Below are 24,152 nucleotides of genomic sequence, written 5' to 3' on the forward strand. Positions count from 1 at the left end.
TCCAAAGAGATACTTCTTAACAAATATTTTCCACATACTTTCCCCAGATGATTAAACATGAAAACATTCCTTAAAGTAGAAAAGGGAACAATGAGGCCAGGTACAGTGGCTCACGCCTGTAATCCCAGCACTCTGGGAGGCCAAGGTGGGCGGATCACTTGAGGTCAGGAGTTCAAGACCAGCCTGGCCAACAGGCAAAACCCCGTCTCTACTAAAACTACAAAAATTAGCCAGGCATGGTGGCGGGCACCTGTAATCCCAGCCACCAGGGAGGCTGAGGCAGGAGAATCAGTTGAACCCGGGAGGCAGAGGTTGCAGTGAGCTGAGATCATACCACTGCACTCCTGCCCGGGCAACACAGCAAGACTCCATCTCAAAAAAAAAAAAAAAAAAAAAAGAAGCAATGAATTATGTCAATGTATGATTAAGGTTTTAATCAAATCATCTGGATTTTTAAAAATCTGTTATTCTAAAACTCACTCCTATTCCTCATTCACAGTTAAATGGACCTAAAGTTAGCACTTTCTAGAGAAGATGTCTTTTTATAAAACTGCCAATAAAACTTAAATCACCAAACTTTTACAGAAGAAAGTTAGGTTTTTACTGAAAGAATCTGTAAGTAATCAAGAGTACAAATGAGTTGGTAGATAAGCTATTTAAAGACAAAAGTCATATAGCTTGGATCAAGATCTATGTTTAAATCACAGAAATAAGCAAACTCAGTGGTTTCTAGGATGGTCTATTTAAAAGACCTTCTGAGCAAGGCAGTAGAAGCTGTGTTCATTCCAGGCAATATGAGGACTATCATCACACAAGTGTTTCTATAGCTAAAAGTCCTCCAGGCAAAAGTAAAAGCATCTGAAAGATAATCCTTGATTTTATTTCATACTGTTTATCCTGTAGACAATCTATTTATCATCTTGTGGACAATCAGGCCTATTTCTGCTATAGTAAAATAAAAATTCAAAAAAAAACCAACTCTACACATGATACACAATGTCCATGGGGAAGTCCTGGTAGAGTGTGAGGGAAAAAAACAAAGCTGCCCAATAGAACTGGCTGTTGCCTGTCATTTAGTAGAAGGTACCTCACCACTGAGATTGGACTCAAAAGTGCAAAAGAAAAAAAAAATCTTAAAAATCAAACCTAGAATTCAACTTTGTATGTTGAGATTCAGTTTTATTTATGCTACCAGCTAGGTAAAAAGCATACATATTGTGTCTGTGGTACAGTCAATACATCTGCAACTTTTCTACTTAAATTCTCTATACAAAGTCACTGCCAATTGATATGATCATTGATGTCAAAGGGCTTAGAATAACCAAAAGATATAAAAAAGTTTGCAGTCTTGCCCCAAGATACAAAAACTGAATTTTAAACAATATCATAACATACATGATTTAAACATTATACCAAAAAAAGTCACATCAAATCAAGTACAAAAATATCCAAACTACCTATTATGAACTGTAATGTTTCCATTATTCTGCACAGTATTTAACATAGAATTTAGCAGTTTCCAAAATATTCAGTTTATTCATTATTTAGTTTAAGCATTGCCGCCTTTGCAGAACAGTGAGACATTACGTAGAGTGACACTGCTTTTAGTGTTTTAAAAAATACAAAACCTTTCCCTATGAATGAAGGAAAGGAAATTCCTCTTATAGGCTTCTTAGCAACCAACCTTGTGCCTAGAAATACAAAGAATACAACTACTGTTTAACAGGGGAAAAGTATACTTCTTCATAAAGAGTCATCCATTAGGAATAACAAATGTAATTTTAAATGACTTTTTTTGTCTGGTAATTTTAAGGGATTCTCAATATACACACAGATGAGAGAGTTTTTTGCCTTGGCAAAAATAAAACTGAAGTTGCAAGACAATCTGAATTGAAATCATCTTCAGTAATATAACTTGCAAAAAATATTTTGGATGAAAGATTACAATACATTATTAACTTACTTTTTAAACACAGAGTAAAGTTACTCTTGGTAAAATTAACTCACCCACGTGGCACATTATTTTTGAAGTATGTTCAACAATAACAACTTGTACACAAAATAACATAGGTGAATTAACTTTGAGAACTTCTCTGCCTTTAAAATCAGCAATACTGGATTTATTCTGTAGAATGATATACATATCGATGTTCTGCAGATAAAAGGCTCTAAGACATTTTAAAGGGCTAATTTTCTAGCACTGGAATGATTCCTTCATACATAACAGGTGAAGAATTAATAAAAATGTGTTTCTCCTAATCTTCAAGCTCTGAGCCATGCCTGAAAAGTTCTGAACAGGAAAAAAAAAATTGTTTTAATCCAGTTTCTGTCTGCTAGGAGCAAGGCAGCAAACACATTTTCAACCCTTTATGAAAAGATAAAGCAGAACAAAAGTGAAATATATCTTCAGATTATAAACAGGATTGTATTTTGTAGTCCACCATCCTGATAAGGTTAAGGGCCCCAAAGGTAAAAGACCTCAGTCTAAAGGCTGTGGGTCTGCAATCGGCATGGTGTGAAGTACTTCGTCTAGGAGCTGGAGGGCCCGGTGTAAGTGAATTTCAATCCAGCAAGGTGTTTCTTTGATGCTCTGTCTTGGGTAATCCGGTCCCCAGCCTTTCACAAAACTCATCCTGAGTATGCATAAGCGACGAAGGTCATCAACACCAATTCCTGCAGCAGCTGACAGACCTAACAGAAAAGATGTGGAAGACATCAGAGGGACAGGGTGATCTCTTCCCATCCTCCCTACATTCTAAATTAATCAAGTGACCAGCTTTCTGTATTTCATTCTCCTCAGCATATAACTTCTCTGCTAAAGTGCCAAGAAGTAATAGTAGATCTAAACTTTATCAACAAGCTGAACACTTTTGGTTAAGGAACTTTACATTCCACATGTGTCTTCTAGCTACAACCAATTATGAAGTAAATTACCACAATCCACCAACACCTCACCTATTTTTCTCTTTAGAAGTGGAGGTGAAGGGATAAGAAACAACTTGTTTTTAAGAGGTAGTGCGTGTCCACAGGTTGCTTCTAAAAACATTACTGTCTAAACAGCCTAGTTCAGAATAAGACATAACTAATAATGAAGCAGTTAATATTCTTAGTTCCACTAAGACCTCTTAGATGACCAAGATGAAGTCTCTCTCTCAATTTCAAAGTGTAACAGAGTAATACACTATTACTCAGTGGTGGCAACTGATGAGAATATGAAATTTAATAATAGTTCTGGATTCTTCAGTAAAAGCATGTTTATAACACTGAAACCAGCAAATCAATGGTTTAGATCCCCAAATTTTAAAAAATCAAATTCTCTCAATGAATATGCCTAATCTACCTCTAAATTGTAAACTCCTGAACATAAGTCACAATGGAGACTGCATCTAATTTTCCAGTCAGAACATACAGTCATATAGTCCATCTGCATTCATCAATATTACAATGAAACTAATGGGAGGAATTTGCATGTACTGTAGAGAAACCTGCAGGGCCACTGCAGTTTTCTTAGCCAGTGTGATTTGCTTACCACACTGAAGAGGTTAAGAACAGGGGTTGAATGAATCACTAGTTATGCCTTCAGACGTGGAAGATGGGTGCCACGTGTTTCCATCATAAAAGTCTATAGTCAGGAGTTTAACTCTGCAGTAAAAAATTCCCCATCAGTGTGAAACCTGGCACACAGTTCAATTTTACCCTAAAATTAAAAAAAAGTCTACAAGTTATCAAAATACCACCCTCACTTACGTTTTCTCTCCATGTTTAGCATACTTTAAAAAAAAAATTGGAAAAGTGTCCAATTCTGAAATTGAAATATGCTTTCCTTACTAGAATAAAGCCAAGCACTTCAGTGATTACAACCCACCCGGACTGGTGAGGCAGGAATTATAATAAGCATCAACAAAAAAGGAGGAGATGGAACAGTATAATGTAATAATCATCCCCTTTCTCCTTTATCCCATACTCCATTTTTGATACAAAAAGAATGCAAACAGGGTCACAGGCAAAAAGCAACTATTACAGAAGAACAGATTTTACCAATTCAAAAATGTTATCATCCCAGGAAAAAGAACTTTAATTTCTATTATTGCTCAAAGAAACTAATCAACTGAGTAAATCAAGATAAAAATATCAACTATTATACCTTTAAAAAAAAATCAAAAGCATACTTACTGATAGCTGGAGCTATTCCACCTACTGATCCCGGGCCAGGGATGTTTCCTGCCACGGCTGCTGCCTGGGCAGCTGCTGCAGCTTGTGCAGTGGCCGCCTGTTGCTGCATCTGTCGATGACACTGACGCAAATCAAAGACCTTTTAAGAAAAAACATTTCATATTATGAGTCCATAAAGAAAAATTCCATACGTCAAAAACCAATGCCTGACTTATTTAAAACTCAGTTTCATTATACTTCTCACATGAAAATAATTAATTAAAACATGTAAACTTTTATGTACATTGTGATTGGTCTAAAACTAGTTAGGAAAGGTGGCTTGGAGCTCACCAAGAAGATCATGTCAACATCATGATGGCTTTGGCTGCCACACGCCTCTGTATCTTTTATCTAGTTTGATGTGGGTCAGCTGTTACTGTCCTTATGAAAATCTGTGTAAAATGTACAATTAAGAAGTCTCCCTCCTCCTTTCATAACCAAATTGCTGAATTTTCCTTAGGCTGGAGTTGATAGCTTTGGTCGCCTGGACAACTTTTTGTCTTACCATTCTTGCTTATTTGGAGGAGTTTAACAAAATGGCACTGTCGCTATATAAGAGATCAACATTTTTCAGAGACGCGTACTTTAGCAAATAGAAGCAAAATAATATCCAGGACTTGTTTTAAAATACTTGAGAAGAAACAACAACAACAAAAGACTAGATCAAACAAATATAAAATTGTAACTACTTAATCCGTGTGATGGGTATATGGGATTTCATTAGTTTCTCTCTACATTTCTTCGTAAATGTTCATAATTTTTAAGGAAAAAAAAGGCCAGTTTTAAATCCCATCACTGATATCTGCTCATTACACGGGTTGAGTTTCTTTTATCTATAAAATGGGAATGCTAAGTGTATATACTTTCATGAGGTTGTTGCAAACTTGGCATAGTATACAGTTACTTATTTTGCTTTTAGCCTCCCCTGTAGTCATTTATCTTTCAGGATGAGTTAGGGAGTTAATAAATAATTTTACTTTTATCAACCAAGTGAAGAACTGGCATAGTAAGGAAGGGGCTGCCACATCTACCCTTATATTTATGAAAGTACTGGAATGTTCTTTTAATATGCAACAAATTACAGATAATAAATCACACATCACCTTTTTTTTCTGGGGAAAAAAATCTTCCTAAAATATTTGCTTATTTGCATTTTTAAAAAGCATTGGAAGATTACACAAAAAGAATTTGCAGGAAAGGAGAACAAGGACAGGTTCTGAAGCAAGGCTGCTCAATGTCCACTGTTTTTAAATCACTTCAATTTCTGAACCATGTGGCTATACTCCCTATTCTAAAAGGACATGAATATTTTTTAAAGTCCCATTATGTACATAAGGGGCCCAACACACGCAAGCATAATTAATCTTGAAAATAAGAGAATTCTGAGAATGCGTAATTTATTAGTTGATGAACAACAGTTTTAGAACTTAAACCATAATTTTCAGATGCTTGAAAAAGTTCTGATCATCTTCAACCATGGTATTTACATGAACCACAAAAACATACAATAATATACTCTCTCCAAATAACAAATTGCACTCCTACTTACTCCTATTTCTCTACTCAGTATCCATTTCCTCAAAAAACCTTTCCCAATTAGCACCAATGAAGGACAACACTTAGACTACCCTATTCTTTGAAGAGATATGAATTTGTCCAACATACATGTATGTATGTCCTGGACTATTAGGTCCTAAAATACTTTAGCAAAGAAAGCAATGACAGAGGCATGGTGGCAGATGCCTGTAATCCCAGCACTTTGGGAGGCTCAGGTGGGAGGATCACTTGAGCCCAGGAGTTCAAGACCAGCCAAAACCCCATCTCCACAAAAAAATTTAAATTTAAAAGAAAGCATGACAAAGTCAGGTTCTAGAAATCAGAAAGCCCACAACACCCAGAAGTGAAACCACTACTTCCTCAAATTTCTCACAGTCCATTCGTTTCAGAACTTCCAGGCTATGACATTTGGAAAGCATTACCCAGTACAGAACAAAGCAGGGACTCAAACATTTGAAAAGGTAAATAGCTCTACAACCACTTTTTTAAAGAAGTAAATTAATGAACTTTACTTTTTAGAGCAGTTTTAGGTTCACAGCGCAATTAAGCAGAAAGTACAGAGTCCCTGTCCCCACACACAACCTTCCCCCACTATCAACATCCCCACTACAGTGACACAATTGTTACAATCAATAAATTTACACTGATACATCATTATCACCCAAAACCCAGTTTATGTTAAGGGTTCACTCTTGGAGTTGTACATTCTATGGGTTTGTACATATTTACGATGCTGAACCCCTTTTCATATGCTTGTTTGCCATATGTGTATCTTCTTTGGTGAGGTGTTTGTTCACGCCTTTTGCCTTTTTTTGTTGTTGTTGTTAAGATGGGGTCTTGCTATGTTGCCCAAGCTGGTCTTGAACACCTGGGCTCAATGGCCCTCCTACATCAGCCCCCCAACTAGCCGGGACTACAGGCACATGCCACCATGCCTGGCTAATTTTTTTTTTTTTTTTTTTTTTGGTAGAGATGAGGTCTTGCTGTTGCCCAGGCTGATCCTGAACTCCTGGGCTCAAGCAATCCTCCTACCTTGACTCCCAAGGTGCTGCGATTATAGGAGTCAATCACTATGCCCAGTCTATTCTGCCCATTTTTTAACTGCATTGTTTATTTTATCGTTGAGTTTTAGGAGTTCTTCGTAATTTTGGATAACAGTCCCTTACTAGATGTCTTTTGCAAATATTTTCACCCAGTCTGTGGCTTGTCTTCTCATTCTCTGACCCTGTCTTTCACAGAGCAGAAGCGTTTCATTTCAATGAAGTCAGGTCTATCAAGTCTTTCCTTCATGGATCATGCCTTTGATGTTGTATCTTAAAAGTTCTCCCTTTTTCTCTTGGCCAGGCACAGTGGCTCTCGCCTGTAATCCCAGCATTTTGGGAGGCCAAGGCAGGCAGATCACTTGAGGTCAGGAGTTCCTGACCAGCCTGGACAACATGGTGAAACCCTGTCTCTACTAAAAATGCAAAAATTAGCCAGGCACGGTGGCGCAAGCTTGTAATCCCAGATACTTGGGAAGCTGAGACAGGAGAATCCCTTAAACCCGGGAGGCGGGGGTTGCAGTGAGCCAAGATGGCGCCACTGCACTCCAGCCTGGGCAACAGAGCAAGACTCCGTCTCAAAAAAAAAGTTCTCACTTTTTCTCTTATATTATCTTCTAGAAGTTTTATAGTTTTGTGTTTTACATTTAGGTCTCTCTACAACCACTTTTTTTTTTAACCATCACTAACCAAGTATGGTGTGTGTGTATATATATATATATAATGTTATCTGGGAGTAGGGAATAAAACTTAATTATAATCTCCAAGATTCAAGTATGCCTTTAACATTAACACTCCCCCACCCCACCATGAGTCATTTAAAAAAATAACCAAGTAATATGTCACACATAGGCTCTCTCCAATGTGTTGTAAATAACTGCAATTAGGATTGTTTCAGCCTGAATCTATGCTAACATCAGCAGCACATATTACAGGTTACCCACATGGATTAAACTTTATGACTTACATCTGCAGATGTAGTAAAAATGATTCGTTGGGCACTTCAGCAAACCTCCCTTCCACAGATTATTTACGTAATTATAGCACTCAAATCAGAAGACCTAAAATTATTCAGTTTGGTTCACTAATAACTAAAACCTGCGTTGCCTCCTGACTTCACACTGTAACTAATCCATTGATAACTGATACCATAACAGATTCCATTTGTTACACTGGATGATAAAAATTAAAGCTATTATTGAAATGCTACTGTCTTCCTTTCATAATTTGACTAAATTGTTGACGAAGGCAATTCAAAGTAATCAAAGGCTTTAAATATTCTTTTTGGCTCAGATCCAAAAAACATTTCTGACCACCACTCCTGAGCTAATTTCTGCTTTATTTAACCATGTTTTCTAAATTTATTACAAATCCGTATGCGTGTCTCATAAAGATCACTGTCAACATCTTTAGGATATTGTCTTTTACAACCAGGAGTCAAATTTTGCCATTTTCCTTTGACAAGGCTTAAATGCAATACTATATAATCTTAAATTAACATTAGGAAACAGTAATCCAGAATGAAAAATGCACCTGAACATAAATAAGATTGTGCTAAGGACATTCTAAGTTCTACCTGACTTAGGGAATCACAATGAGTGGTAACTGGGAATAAATTTAAATGAGGTTCATAGTACCCTCTGACCTAGCCACCAGTGGTTTAGAAACATCTGCTGCCCTTTCCTCTAAAATAAATGTGTTCAAAAACAAACCCAACTCAGTATTAAGAGAGGAAGTTTGCAAATCAAAACTACCATAATAAGATTATACTTCACACCTACTACAATGGCTAAAAGAGATAACAAGTACTGATGAGAATGTAGAGAAATTGGAACTCTCGCACCCTGCTAGTGAGAATGTAAAGTGGTGCAGCCATTTTGTAAAACAGTCTATCAGTTTCTCAAAAAGTTTACATAGAGTTATCTTACAACCCAGCAATCCCACTCTTAGGTATGTACCCAGGAGAAATGAAAACACAGAAATACTTATACACAAATGTTCATGGCAGTATCCTTCATAATATAGCCAAAAAGTGGAAATCAAGTCCATCAATGAATAAACTGATGAACAAAATGTGTGTGGAGCACTATTCAGCCATAAAAAGGAGTGAAGTATTGATATGTGCTACATGGATGAAGCTTGAAACATTATGCTTAGTGAAAAGAAGCAAGTCATAAAAGATTACATTACATAATTCTCTTCTATATAAAATGCCCCGAATAGGCAATCTACAGAGACAGAGACAGTAGAATGGTGGTTGTCTAGAGCTAATGGGAATGGAGATTCAGGGGTGATAGTTTTTTTCCACAGTCATGAAAATGCTCCAAAATTGAGAGTAGTAATCACTGCACAATGTTGTGAATATACCAACAATCATTGAATTGTACAATTTAAATGGGTGACTTGTATGTCATGTGAATTCTCTCTCAAAATCTCATAAAGCTATTAAAAACTCGAAACGCCCAGTGCTAAATAACACAAAACAGATTTTACTTTTGAAAGCAAAAGAACAAGGCCACTTAAAGAGAATTCAAACATTTGCTTCATTTAAAGCTTGTAAAATGTCATTTCATTACATCAGATTTTCATAAGTATAAAATGACTACTATGTCATGAGAGAAGCAGAAAAAAAGTCAATTTAGAAGGGGAAAAAAACCACAATTTAGTCCTAGCTTCTTGGCTTATAAAATGAAATTATTGCTCTCCAAGTCTGTTTTCCTCATTTTAATTAAAAACGGGAATGTGTGTGTGTGTGTGTGTGTGTGTGTGTGTATGTGCATGCGTGCATGCTTGTGTATTCAAAGTGTGGGCACTCCTTCCAGGGGTGCATGTTATCTACATACAATTTACCCCAATAATATCATCTCCCGCGAAAATCTGATAACTTACAAATCCCTTAGTTACTGCTACCCAAAAAACGAATGAAGAAAATGCCAATGGTTAAATTTTAAGGTATACAGTATTCCTCCCTTATCCATGGGGGATATGTTCCAAGACTTCCAGTGGATGCATGAAACTTTAGATAGTACTGTGCAATATACTATGTTTTTTTCCTATACATACATACCTCATAATGAAGTTTAACTTACAAATTAGGCATAGTAAGAGATTAACAACAACAGGTAATAATAAAACAGAACAATGTTAACAATATCCCAGCATCATTACCCTTGCACTATGAGACCATTATGAACTAAATAAAGGTTACTGGATGACAAGCACTGTGAGACCATGACAGTCAATCTGAAAACTGAGGTCGCTACTCAGTGACTAACAGGTGGGTAGTGTAGGCAGCATGGATATGCTGGGCGAAAGGTTTTACATCCCAGGCAGAATGGAGTGAGATTTCATCATCTACTCAGAACAGTGCACATTTTAAAACTTATGAATTGTTTCTGGAATTTTTCATTTAATATTTTTGGACTGTGGTTGACTATGGATACCTGAAGCCATGGAAAGTGAAATTGTGGATAGGGGCTGTACTTGTAACTGTCTCTTTCTGACTAATAAGACTCTTCTGAAGAACAGTAATATAGTTGGTAAACAGAAATAATTATTTTAAAATCTTAGTTAATATAACCAAATGAGATTTTTTTTTTAACTCCAAATATCTTGTCCAACAAGATATTTATCTGCTGTTCATGGTAAAAGTATGAGATCACTATTAAGATCTGTCCAAGACAGTGGTTTATCAAGTGATGACTTGTCTCACACCTTGGGGGCTTTTCAAAGGCCATCCGTACCAAAATATAAATAAGTCACAATATATTTATTTGACATCCAAGAAATTACACTTGCACGACTCCACATTATTTAAGCTCAATTGTTTTAAATACTACTCCATATCTGATTAAATTTATAAATACTATCTGGCACACAGTATATATTCAACACCATAGTTCTCTATCCAGTCACTTTAAATTACATAAATAACACAAGAGACTTCTCAGTCAAGATGGGTAAGTGGGTATACATAATCACCTTCTCTCTCTGCTCCAACCACATACAAATAATAGAAAAACTATTTAAAATAGTCATCCTCTCCAAACTGACCATGAAATTCATATGGAAACAATCCACACATCCAAACTGATGATAAATAAAACCCACAGTGGAAAGCAGAGACTAAAGATAGGAGGTACTAGGGGTATACAAAGACCATAAACAAAGGGCAGGGGACAGGAATTTGACTTCTTGGAATAATATGGAGAGAGACAACAGCCAAACTCTCTGGGGGCTACAACTGGGCACCTGCCCATAAATCAAGTGCTGGTAAAATACAGCCAATTCAGAAGTACACCTAGGAATAAAATATTTGCCCATGGCAGGGAAAAGTTTCAGAGAAATCTAGGCAATCAGGAATTAGGCCCCAAGCATACCTACAGAATGGAACTCAATTTCCTCAGGAGATAAAGTCCCCCTACTTCCTAAATTTATAAGATTTGGTTCTGAGATGTGAATCCCAGATGCCAGGGTAAGGCAAAATTGCCACATAGGGTGAAGCAATGAAAGGAAGAAAAAATAGAAAATAAAACGAGTGAATTCTCTCAAAACAAACTTGGCCAACAAATACAAAACAGACTACAAAACACATAAGGAAATCCAAAGCCATTAAAAAATAATAACAAAAGGCCAGGCGTAGTGGCTCATACCTGCAATCCTCGCACTTTGGGAGCCAAGTTGGGCTGATCACTTGAGGTCAGGAGTTCGAGACCAGCCTGGCCAACATGGTGAAACCCCATCTCTACTAAATACAAAAATTAGCTAGCTGTGGTGGCGCACACCTGTAATCCCAGCTACTTGGGAGGCTGAGGCATAAGAATTGCTTGAACCCGGGAGGCGCAGGTTGCAGTGAGCCGAGATCATGCCACTGCACTCCAGCCTGGGCAACGAGAGCAAGACTCTGTCTCAAAAATAAATAAATAAATAAAATAAAAAATAAAACATGTAACAAATTGGCAATCATAAAACTAGATTACTGATAATGTCAATAAATGCCCTCAGAAAATGTGATTTTATACTTAAACACAATTTCTTATTATTTAATACATAAAACATTTTTCCATTCCTTCCACCCGGATTTCAATTCTTTTGAGAACAAATAGAGCTTCAAGTCTAAAATATTCAAATAAAATTGTAACTAACCTTTATATATGCACTTGGGTAGATCTTATGAACAGCATCTCCAGGTGCACGCCCAGCTTCTCTGTCTAAGTAGTAACTCTGTACAAAGACCGCGTGGTCGCTAAGGCACCTGACCCAAACATCACCTTCACCTTTACATTCCAACTGCACACCTTTGCCTATGTGCAACCTTAGGAAGAAAAAAGAAATTACATTTTATCTTGATAAGTATTTTAAATTAAATTTTAGTTCAGATTGCATAGCATGCTTAATATTGAAAAATTAAAAATAAAGATCATACAAAACCAAAAGATAGCTATTAACATTTTTGTATATTTCCTTTTTTTCCTGTTCATATCTAATAATGATGCACATATTTACAACACTTACTATGTGTCAGGAGCATGTAGTATGAATTCTCATTAAACCCTTACAACTCAATGAGTACTATTATTCTCATTTTTTTAGATAAGGAAACTAAGGCATACTGTCCAAATTGATAGCCACTAGCCACATGTGACTATTTAAATTAAATTAAAACTAATTAGAAATCCGATTAGTCAATCATGTGAGCTATAATTTAAGTGCACAATAGCTACATGTGGCTAGTGGCTACTGAACTGGACAGTGCAAATATCAATCATTTTCTTCATCACAGAAAATTCTATTAGCCAGAACTGGCTTAGAGGTTAGGTAATTTGCCAAAGTCACACAGCAAGTGATAGAGCCAAGATTATGTTCCTTAGCACACACATCCTTAAAAAGCTGAGATCATACAGTAGCTAAAATGGTATGTTCCTGTAATATTTCACTGTATGCATTTCCATTTCATTATATAAACTTTTTTTTTTTTTTTTGAAACGGAGTCTCGCTCTGTCGCCCAGGCTGGGGTGCAGTGGCACGATCTCAGCTCACTGCAACCTCCACCTCCCGGGTTCAAGCAATTCTCCTGTCTCAGCCTCCTGAGTAGCTGGGATTACAGGTGTGCACCACCACATATGGCTAATTTTTGGTAGAGATAGGGTTTCACCATGTTGGCCAGGCTGGTCTCGAACTCCTGACCTCAAGTGATCTGCCCGACTCCGCCTCCCAAAGTGCTGGGATTATAGGTGTGAGGCACCGCACCCAGCCTCATTATATAAACTTTTAAACATTTTAATGACTATACAAAAAAAGGAAAAATTTATCATAATTTACTTAACCATTTCGCTTTTATTAACAATTTTTTTAACATTATAAGTAAAACTTTCAGAAACATGTTCTCATTTAATATTACTTCCTTTCAGTAATTTGTAGAAATGTATGATCACAGAAAATAAAATTTTCAAGCTGAATTCCAAAAGGTATACTTACTATTCGAAACATAGAAACCTACTAACATAAAAAAGGCTATCTTTTATCATTATATGTTAAACAACAAAAACATCGACAATTAAGATGGAGTGCTTACAAATTCTGAATTTTCAACATGACCTTTATTCCTTTATTTATATTTAAGAACACATATAAAGTACATGGGAAAACGTAACCTTGAATAAAAGACAATGTACTATGCTCAATTTTTAAAGTAACTATCTGACTATACAATCAATACCTTGCTCTCTCAATGGCTTCTGTCCTGTGGACATTGGAGAGTTGACCCAAACAAAAGCGATCTCCTCCAGAAGGGTCCACGTATCCATCAACAGTAACAATAGGGCAGCTTGAAGGAACCTTAAATGTCTCTCCTACCTGAACATCCATTTCAAAGTAAGCAATGGAACACCAATACTCAGGAGCTATAGGAAATAAATGGGAAAGAACATCCTCCCATGAGAGAAAGATATAAGGCTTTCACTTGCACTCCACAACACAGTTTTTGCTAAAAGAAAGGGTGAAGGGAGGGGAGAGGGAAATGTAATGCACCCAAAACAACTGGATTAAAATAACATAATGCATTAAAAGGTAGGAATTTCCATGTCTTCTATTTTCTAGCTCAGTACCTAGCACTGTTCTTAAAACCCTAATTTGTTTTTTTTTTTTTTAATTTCCAATTACAACTTATCCTCAAGTTCTAAAAGTCATTTTTTAAAATCTGGAATTTGGTTCTTACCTCAAAGGACCAGGTCAACTGAGAATTTAAAGAACAGAAATAATCAGAATCTAAAATAAATTATTTTACCATGATGTTTCATTTGACTACACATATTCTCTATGTAGTCTCAACTTTTATTTTTTAAAAACACACTGACCCTAAGATGTATTCCAGGGAACCGTCCTTGAATAACATCGATTCGTGACATGTTTTTGTAGATTCCCTAATTGAGAGAAAGTTCATAAGCAAGTCAGCTATCCCATCCCTGAGTTATGGTTAATTATACTCTAATCACACAGTTGTTGTACACACAGATTCTCAACTGTCTCTTGGGTAGGTCATTTGTCCCATCTATGCCATAGCAAAAGATATTTTTAGTGAAGTCAGGTCATGTTAACTACCACAATTTTAACTTTGAAGATGTATTTAGTGTATTCATTTGAACAATAATATATAATTCTAAGTCACTGGGAAAAAAGAGGTGCTACTTTGGTTTGCAAAGACAACTAATCAAGTACTTCTAATTTTTATTTGTACACAACAATTATTACATCAAGCCCAAATACATAAAAATTATTTGGCTTTCCTGTTTTAACTCATTTAACAGATATCTGCAGAGTATCTAGGGATCTTTCTGGGCACTACATACACAGTAGGAAACAAAACAGCTACAGTCCCTGTTCTCACAGAGGTGCAGGGGCAGACAAATAAGCAAACAAACAAAATAACTCAGATAACAATGAACACTATGAAGAAAATAAAACAGGGCATGGAACAGCAGATGATTGGGAAGAACACTTCAGACTGGATGGTAGGGGACATCCCATCTGAAAAGATGAGACCTGAATAACCTTTTATCTATGTGAACACTGAACAGATTTCAGAGAGGAAGCAAAAGCAAAGACCCTAGGGTGGAAATGGGTTCGACATACTTAAAACAAAGATTTATCTGTATCTCAATATGCTGTTTATGAACTTTAAACTATAATTTGAAGCAATAAAACTTTCAACAATCTTACTTTCAACAAAGTTACTTAGAATGACAAAAAAGAAACCCAGATCTTACGAGAAAAAAAAAACCTAAAATGAAGTATGATTGATGCTTAAAATTTTTTAAAACAGAAAACAACTTGTAAAAGCTATGTACCCTAATTACTTTTCAAAATGCTGCCAAGCAATAAAATACTTTCCAATGCAATGAGGAGTTACCAAAACAGATCACATGAAGACTGGATAATTCAAAAACTTAAAAACTCAAATGTTTTGCCATGTCACTCTAATGAACTCGTCACAAAGACAAATATTTGTTTAAATATATTTCATTATGATTAGAACATAAAAACCAGTGATACACTAAGTGTCTTCACTGAGTGTCTTCTTAAAAAGCCAGTTTTGAAGTATTTATGAAATTATTTTCAGCCCGGCATGGTGGCTCATGCCTATAATCCCAGCACTTTGGGAGGCCAAGATGGGCAGATCACTTGAGCCCAGGAGTTCAAGGCCAGCCTGGGAAACATGGCGAAACTGCATCTCTACGAAAAATAGAAAAATTGGTTGGGCGTGGTTGTGTCCATCTGTAGTCTCAGCTACGCAGGAGGCTGAGATGGGAGAATCACCTAAGTCTGGGAGGTCAGGGCTGCAGTGAGCCATGAGAGTGCCACTGCACTCCAGCCCAGGCCACAGAGTGAGACCCCATCTCAAAAATTAAAAAACAAAAAAAAATACTGTCTATAGAAAATGTAATGTGAAGGTATCACATTATGCTACGGACAAGAAGCTTCAGCAAACAACTGATAGGTACACTGGTTAAACCAAAAGTACAGAGATTGTCTAAGACAACAATTACCCAATGTTTTGGCGGCCAAAAAAAACACAACAAAAAAACAGTAACAACACTTAAAAGTGATCTTTACACAATCAGTCCAAATGTTAAATTTTGTTTTAAACAAGTATTTTATAAAGCTAGGTAAAAAGAAAATGAGGGCCAGGCATGGTGGATCACGCCTGTAATCCCAGCACTTTGGGAGGCCAAGACGGGCAGATCACGAGGTCAAGAGATCGTGACCATCCTGGCCAACATGGTGAAACCCCGTCTCTACTAAAAATACAAAAATTTAGCTGGGCATGGTGGCGCACACCTGTGGTCCCAACTACTCGGGAAGCTGAGGCAGAAGAATCACCTGAACCTGGGAGGCAGAGGTTGCAGTGAGCCGAGATGGTGCCACTGCACTCCAGTGTGGTGACAGAGTGAGACCCCGTCTCAAAAAAAAGAGATCCAAGTACATACATTTCCTGGTTTATACTGAAGGATACTAACCAGAAGCAAAGTTCCATAGTAAGCAACGTTTTTTCTGTTAGTCAACGGTGGGGGGATGGGAGTTTTATAGCCTCCACGTTTAAGAAAAATATATGGTTTTTGGGAGGAGGAGGGAGATGGGGGTCTCACTCTCTTGCCCAAGCTAGAGTGCAATGCACTCTTAGGATAGCCCAAGCTATCCTAAGCTATCCCGGGCCCAAGCTATCCTCTCACCTCAGCCTTCCAAGTAGCTGGGAATACAGATGCAGGCCACCATGCCAGGCTAATTTTTTAAATTTTTTGTAGAGATGGGGTTGGGTCCTATGATACCCAAGCTGGTCTTGAATTCCTGGGCTCAAGTGATCCTCCTGCCTTGCCCTCCCAATGTGTTGGGATTACAGGTGTGAGCCCACACCGGGCCTGAAAAATGTAGTCTTATCATCATTATTTACAACACCCACAACTGCACCTAAACCTTACTTTATTATTTCCTACTCACCAAAGTAGTTGTTTTTGTCTTAATAGTTCAGATACCATAAAACAACAATGGTTATCTAAAGCTGCACTCTCTGAACAGGTTTAGTTTGAGCTGACACGCTAGTACTGGGAAGAAATGTTTTATGAGAATGAAAAGAAATGGGCATAGGTGAGTGGCACTACCGATCAGTGACTTAAAAAGGCCTAGGAAAGCAAAGGTAAGGGGACTACTACTTATGAGGACAGAGAAGTCTAGAGCTAATCTAAGTGAGTCCCAGCAAATCTGGCAGTACTGAGATACAAAACACTAGGTGAAAAACTTTCTTACTCCAATCTCAATTTGCTAAACAGTCAGAAGGGATCATTCTTATTTTAAAAACAGGGGATGGTAACAGGAAAACACCTATTAAACTTTTCTAGAATCTCTTCACTCTTTTGCCCCCGAGGACTAATGCCATATAATGACAACTCTGCAGTTCTCAAAACTAGCATCAACAGAAGGCTGGAATTATTCAACACAGAGTGGGCCTTCTGAATGCCCCAACTCATTTGAAAGGGAGTAAGACAGTTATGTGGTAACTTTGATATTTTTATATTTTTTGCTCCTAAATTAGTGAAGTTAAGCCAGTCTCATGAAGCCCAAAACTGCTCATCACTGGCCAAAGAAAAGATTTTAAAAAACTGAGTTAACAAAAAAAATTTTTTACAATGAAAAAACTTATCTAAATATTTTTTGTAATGGGGAAATTATAAAGCACAGTCTTATCAAATAAATGTTGTTAAATTATAATGAAAGATTTAAGTCTCCAAGGTATTATCTTCAATTTTTTGTTTTCAGAATCATTATGTATTTTCTTGAGATCCAGGCTGGAATGCAATGGTACAATCATGGCTCACTACAACCTTGAACCCCCCGACTCAAGTGATTCTCTCACCTCAGCCTCTAGAGTAGCCAGGACTACAGATGCACACCACCATGTCTGGCTAATTATTTGGTACTTTTTTGTAGAGACGGGGTCTCGTTATGTTGCCCAAGCTGGTCTCAAACTCCTAGGCTCAAGCGATCCCCTGGCCTGGGCCTCTGAGAGTGCTGGGATTATAGGAGTAAGCCAAAGTGCTCTGCCTATCTTCATTATTTTAAATAAAAATAAAGTCATTCCAAATAAAGTGTAAAGATTTGCTTAAAGCACCTAAGTGACTCATTATGAATTATTACCTTTATTATTTAGATCTGAATGAGATGCCCTGTGAGAATCTTTTATGAATACAAAAAGGTACTCTCCAAAGTCTAAAACACACCTAAAGTTGGAAATTTGTGGGTTTCGAATCCATTTGTGAATTTGAACAAAATAACCTCAGACACTGAAGAAATCTTTCACTTTAATTTGCAATCAATATTCAATTTGATGAATATATCTCAGCTTTAAGAAAAAGTAGAAACAGTAAGTTGGTAAAAAAGAAATGAGGTGATTAAACTTTTCCAAAGACAACACATGGAATCACCAAATATGTTGCCTACCTGAAATCTTTAACATCAAGGTAATTACGACCAATCTTTATTATTTTCATTTTCTACAATTATATCATCTATTTCCTAAAACATTATGTATCTTCAAAAATAATTTCTCAAAATAAATTTACTATATATTATTGATGATTCTTACACATATAAAAGATTCAAAGGTATATTTCCTGTTTAAATAATTCTAAATCTATGGTAGAATATTTTAGCATTTCTTAATCAGACCTTAAGGGCCTACATTAACCATATACCTACACAAATTTTTAAACTTTGGTTTCTTTTCTACATTAAGGAAGGATAGCAGACATGTAAACTAGTAGCTATAATTTAGTACGATTATAAAGTACTAGGTAGCAGGGAACGTCCCATCAGTAGTGTACTTGAGCTGGATCTCCAAAGAGTTCACTACATTTGGGAGGATAGAGGTGCATGGGACCCAGCATTCATGATGAGCCCCAATGATTCTCACCTCCTGATATTCACATCCTTGTGTAGTCCCCTCCCACATAACATGGACTCTTATAGATATGATGATGTAACTTCTGAAGCTAAGTATCAAAAGACACCGAGGCTCTGTCTTACTCTCTCCTGATCACTCGTTAGCTGTCATATTATAAGGATATTCAAGCAGCTCTACAGAGAAATCCACAAGAAGAGAAACTGGAGCCTCCTGCCAAAAAGAAAACTAACTTGCCAGATATGTCAGTAAACCACCCTGAAAGTGATTCCTTTAGCCTCTGAAAAAGCCTTCAGATGATGGCAGCCCCAGCTGACAACTTTAGTGCAACCTCATGAGATCCTGAGCCGAAACCACCCAGCTAAGCCATATGTAGATCCCTACCTATAGAAACTAAGTGATATAACAAATTGTTATTGTTTCAACTTGCTAAGTTTGGGTTAATTTGTTGTGGAATAGATAATATAGAGGACGAGAAAAAAGCAGAGGGATGATATACCTAGGTTAAAGCATCAAGAGATGAGGCTAGAAAAGCACACAAGCACCAGGACCAGAGATTCTTTTCTGCCTAGCTAAGGAATTTGGACTTTATCCTATGGCCAAGCACTGAGTAGGGGAATAAGTTCTTGAGCAAAGAAATAACTAGATTCAAATTTTAAAATAAATACCTAGTAGCAGTAGAGATAAGAGTTGAGGAGGAGGGTACTAGAACTGGAAGCTCTCCTAACAGGGAAATCAGTCATAGTATTCTTGAAACAGTACAAAAGGAGAAATGAAGAGGAACAGTTGTGAGATAGAACTCCTCAAGGGCCCATTAGTATCCACAGCCAAAGACCATCTGGGTTCTACCTGCTGACTCCATTAAAGGTGTACATGCAGAGCAAATCCTCTCTGGCAACTACCTTGAGACCTTTTCAGGATCAGCCTCACCATTAAATCACTTCCTTATTCTACTCAAAGATAGAGGCCCATAGTGAGACACGGTTTCTTAAATATAAAAACAAGAGGCCGGGCGCGGTGGCTCACGCTTGTAATCCCAGCACTTTGGGAGGCCGAGGCGGGCGGATCACGAGGTCAGGAGATCAAGACCACTGTGAAACCCCGTCTCTACTAAAAATACAAAAAAATTAGCCGGGCGTGGTGGCAGGCGCCTGTAGTCCCAGCTACTCGGAGAGGCTGAGGCAGGAGAATGGCGTGAACCCGGGAGGCGGAGCTTGCAGTGAGCCAAGATTGCGCCACTGCACTCCAGCCTGGGCGACAGAGCGAGACTCCGTCTCAAAAATAAATAAATAAATAAATAAATAAATAAATAAATAAATAAATAAATAAAATAAAATAAAATAAAGAAAAAATTAAAAAAGAAAAAAATCAGACAGAGGCTTTAATGTCAATGCATACTACTATAAATGCATAGCCTCAACTAGCTCAACTAGTTAATGCTATTTTCTAACCAGGAGATGTCGGGCTTAAACACCAGTTCTACCATGAAAAGAATGAATTAAATCTACCAAGAGGCCAAAGGCAACTGCTGAAGAGGTCCAAATGACTAGCTAAATGCCACCAGTGCTATACCCACCTATGCTTCTATCCAGGGTAGGTCTTTCTTCAGAGCCTTGATTACCCTCACTGCTGCAGACTATCTCCCACTAAGCTATATTAACACTGAGCTCCCTAAGTTGCCAGGAGCCACTAATGACTCTCAAGGATAGCCAGCAAAAATTCTCATTCTTCAGACTCTAGATTTTCCCCTCGTCACAACATATTCACACACGAATCAAGATCCTGATACAGTAATTCCACTTATATAATTTAAAAAACAAGTGGGCCAGGCGCAGTGGCTCACGCCTGTAATCCCAGCACTTTGGGAGGCCGAGGCGGGCAGATCAAGAGGTCAGGAGTTCGAGACCAGCCTGACCAACACAGTGAAACCTCGTCTCTACTAAAAATACAAAAATTAGCTGGGCGTGGTGGTGGACACCTATAGTCCCAGCTACTTGGGAGGCTGAGGCAGGAGAATGGCACGAACCCGGCAGGCAGAGGTTGCAGTGAGCCAAGTCACACCACTGCACTCCAGCCTGGGCGACAGAGCGAGACTCTGTCTCGAAAAAAAAAAAAAACAAGTAAAGCCAGATTAATGGACTGTTTAGGGATGTATTCATCACTTTAAAAGAGCATAAAAGGGCCAGGCGTGGTGGCTCATGCCTGTAACCCCAGCATTTTGGGAGCTGATGGGGCAGAGATCACTTGAAGCCAAGAGTTCGAGACCAGCCTGGACAACATGGTGAAACCCTATCTCTACTAACAACACAAAAATTAGCCAGGCATGGTGGCGGGTGCCTATAATCCCAGCTACGCAGGAGGCTAAGGCAGGAGAATGGCTTGAACCTGGAGGTGGAGGTTGCAGTGAGCCCAATTGCGTGACTGCACTTTAGCCTGAGCAACAAAACAAGAGCTCATCTCAAAATAAATAAATAAAAATTTAAAAAATAAAACAGCAAAAAAAAAGTGATATCCATAAAAAGCAGGACAGTAGCTACCTCTGGGGAGAAGGAAAGAGAAGGTTTTGACAGAGATAAAATTCATGGGGTAGGAGGGTTCCTGGGATGCTGTAATGTTTTAGTTCTCAATCTGTGTAGTGGTTACATGAGTATTGGTTTTAGTGATGTTAGACTATATACTTACTTGTGTTATGTACTTTTCTGTATATTACATTTCTCAAAAAAAAAAAAAAATGTTTATGAAAAGGCTAGACCCCTTGACCTACAAAAATGTTTAAAATCACAACATACAATATAACACAGAAAATCCATTAAAGAAGATAATAAATATATATTATTTAAAGAATGCTTCTGCCCCACTAACATCACCTTTTTCCTAACCAGAACAAGTATTTGCCTCTTAAATCAGCAAAAAGTTTATTAAACTATGACATCTACTGCTAGCCAGCACAGTAACACTGGTTCGCACACTCTGATGTCACTGTAATATGGCCTTTCGATCTAGAGAGTCTATAAATTTCTTAAACTAAAATATGAGAAAAGTTATAAACACAAAGATGTATCCTTCTATTTTTTTAAACAGCTAGAAGAAAAATTAAACCAACATAATCAATAAAAGAAAATTTACACAAAGAAAATTATGTAGACCTATTTAAGAATTGTATGTTATCCTTCAAATTAATCATTATGGGCGCTGTGTTTATGTTTTTAAAAACCTTTACTGGAAATATATACTAAGATATTTACATATAAAACTTATATAGGATTTGCTTCAAAATAATATAGAATGAAGAGTGAGTATGAATGAAACAAGATTGGTCATTAGTTGATAATGGCTGAAACTGAGGAATGAGTACAATGGGGGAACTTCCTGTATTATTCTGGTATGCTTAAAATTCTTTATGCTTGACTTATACACAGTGGAGTACTATTCAGCCATAAAAAATAATGCGATTCAGTCACTTGCGACAACATGGATGGAACTGGAGGTATTATGTTAAGTGAAATAAGCCAGGCAAAGAAAGACAAACATCACATGTTCTTATTTGTGGGATCTAAAAATCAAAACAATTGAACCCATAGAGACAGACAGTAGAAGGATGGTTACCAGAGGCTGAGAAAGGTAGTGGGGGATTGGGGGAAGGTGAGGATGGTTAATAGTACAAAAAGTAGTTCGAATGAATAAGGTCTAATATTTTACAGCACAACAGGGTGACTGTAGTCAATAATTTAATTGTACACTTTAACTAACATAGTATAGATTGTAACACAAAAGATAAATGCTTGAGGGGATATATACCCCATCTTCCATGATGTGATTATCATGCATTACATGCCTGTATCAAAACATTTCATGTGCTCCATAAATATATACATCTCCTACGTACCCACAAAGATTAAAAATAAAATCATTTAAAAAAATTTTTTTTAATTTTTCAAGCTTGGTGTGGTGGCTCATGTCTATAATCCCAGCACTTTGGGAGGCTAAGACAGGAGGATCACTTGAGGCTAGGAGTTCGAAACCAGCCTGGACAACACAGAGAGATCCCATCTCGGAAAAAAATTTAAAAATAAATAAATAAATAAATTAATTAATTAATAAAATTATTAGCAGGAGGAATGCTTTAGCCCAGGAGTTTGAGACCAGCCTGGGCAACATGGTGAGACCCTGTATCTACTAAAATACAAACATTAGCCAGGCATGGTGGCCCCTGCCTATAGTCCCAGCTACTCTAGAAGCTGAGGCGAGAGGATCGCTTGAAACCAGGAGGTCAAGGCTGTAGTAAGCTGAGATCATGCCACTGCACTCCAGTTTGGGCGACAGACCCAGGCCCTGTCTCAAAAACAAACAAGTAAAAATAAAAACATAATTCTTCATAATAATTTTCTTTTAATTAGGAGGAAAATTGAGTTTATAGTTTCCAAAAAATTAAGGTGATTAGTTGAAGTAACATACTTGCATCTTTTTATGCTAAGAAAAACAGATACGAAGGGATGAGAAAAAAATTCAAAATCTGTTTGTGTTACAAGGGACTTTCAGTATTTTATTTTCAAGTGTTTTCTGTTTTATTACCTCTATAGTTTCAAAAATTATACACAAACTTTGAATTGAAGAAAGCTACTTAGCTATTTACTCTTTTGCATACAATTTAATCAAATAGTTTCTAAATTCCAGTTGACCAGAGATCCTGAATAGAGTGAATTATTTTTCTTTTCAGCATGTGCTGAAGATTCTTTCCTGGCTTTTTAAGCTATAGTTTTACAGCTGTTCTATTTTGAAACCTAGTTTTATTCTGCTGCATATTTATGTATCCAATGCTGAAGCCAGCATTTCTGTAATTCTCATTTTAGCTGAAAAGATAGTTCTTTTCTTTTGGGGACAGCTAAACTGAATAAAATATAGACAGTCTATGTGTGACTATACTGGCTACTCAAACTGTTGATTAACTCATGTCATGATGAGTATTGTACTTATCTGAGAAGTTAAGTGACCCTATAATTCTATTAAAGCCTGTGTTTGTGCATTTCAATCACCACTAAATCAATCTAAATACAGGAAATCAATTTTGAAATACACTTACCAGGATGATTGGAAATGGGAGGCTGGAATGCAAGCTCATTGTGAACAGGCCCTAAAGAAAAGACAACAAAAATTCTATTTTTATTAAAAGTTGTCTAATGCTAAAACTTTCAGTAAATCGTACTTAAATATAACTATTATAGGTTAGGAATTGTTTAAAACAAGCTTATGCAATGTCTAAGAACTTAAAAGTTTACAATAAGCAAATAGTCTTAAACTATTAATACTTTTGTGGATATTTAATAACTAACATTTTAGTGCTATCTGCCAAGTGCTATTATTACACAATTTACACATAATTTTATATCCAATAT

The 24,152-nt window shown here is 37.0% G+C and overlaps 1 protein-coding gene across 5 annotated transcripts in view; it reads right to left on the reverse strand.

Moving 5' to 3' along the window:
• Window positions 1-867: 867 nt before the first annotated feature.
• Window positions 868-24,152, reverse strand: part of SMAD4 (SMAD family member 4) — a 52,639-nt gene continuing 29,354 nt past the window's right edge. For 2 of the 5 annotated variants that reach the window (XM_030810408.1, XM_030810406.1), the window contains 5 exons: window positions 23,840-23,890; window positions 13,528-13,711; window positions 11,955-12,123; window positions 4,174-4,312; window positions 868-2,691 (listed from right to left, as the gene is read on the reverse strand). In XM_030810408.1, the coding sequence (XP_030666268.1) occupies window positions 2,480-2,691; window positions 4,174-4,312; window positions 11,955-12,123; window positions 13,528-13,711; window positions 23,840-23,890 (755 nt within the window). In that variant the 3' untranslated portion in view covers window positions 868-2,479. Of the gene's footprint in view, window positions 2,692-2,881; window positions 3,698-4,173; window positions 4,313-11,954; window positions 12,124-13,527; window positions 13,712-23,839; window positions 23,891-24,152 lie in introns of those variants that run through there. The other 3 variants (XR_004029623.1, XR_004029622.1, XM_030810407.1) reach the window with 3 other exon arrangements.

Source organism: Nomascus leucogenys, chromosome 4 (assembly GCF_006542625.1).
Source record: "Nomascus leucogenys isolate Asia chromosome 4, Asia_NLE_v1, whole genome shotgun sequence".
Lineage (NCBI taxonomy): Eukaryota > Metazoa > Chordata > Mammalia > Primates > Hylobatidae > Nomascus > Nomascus leucogenys.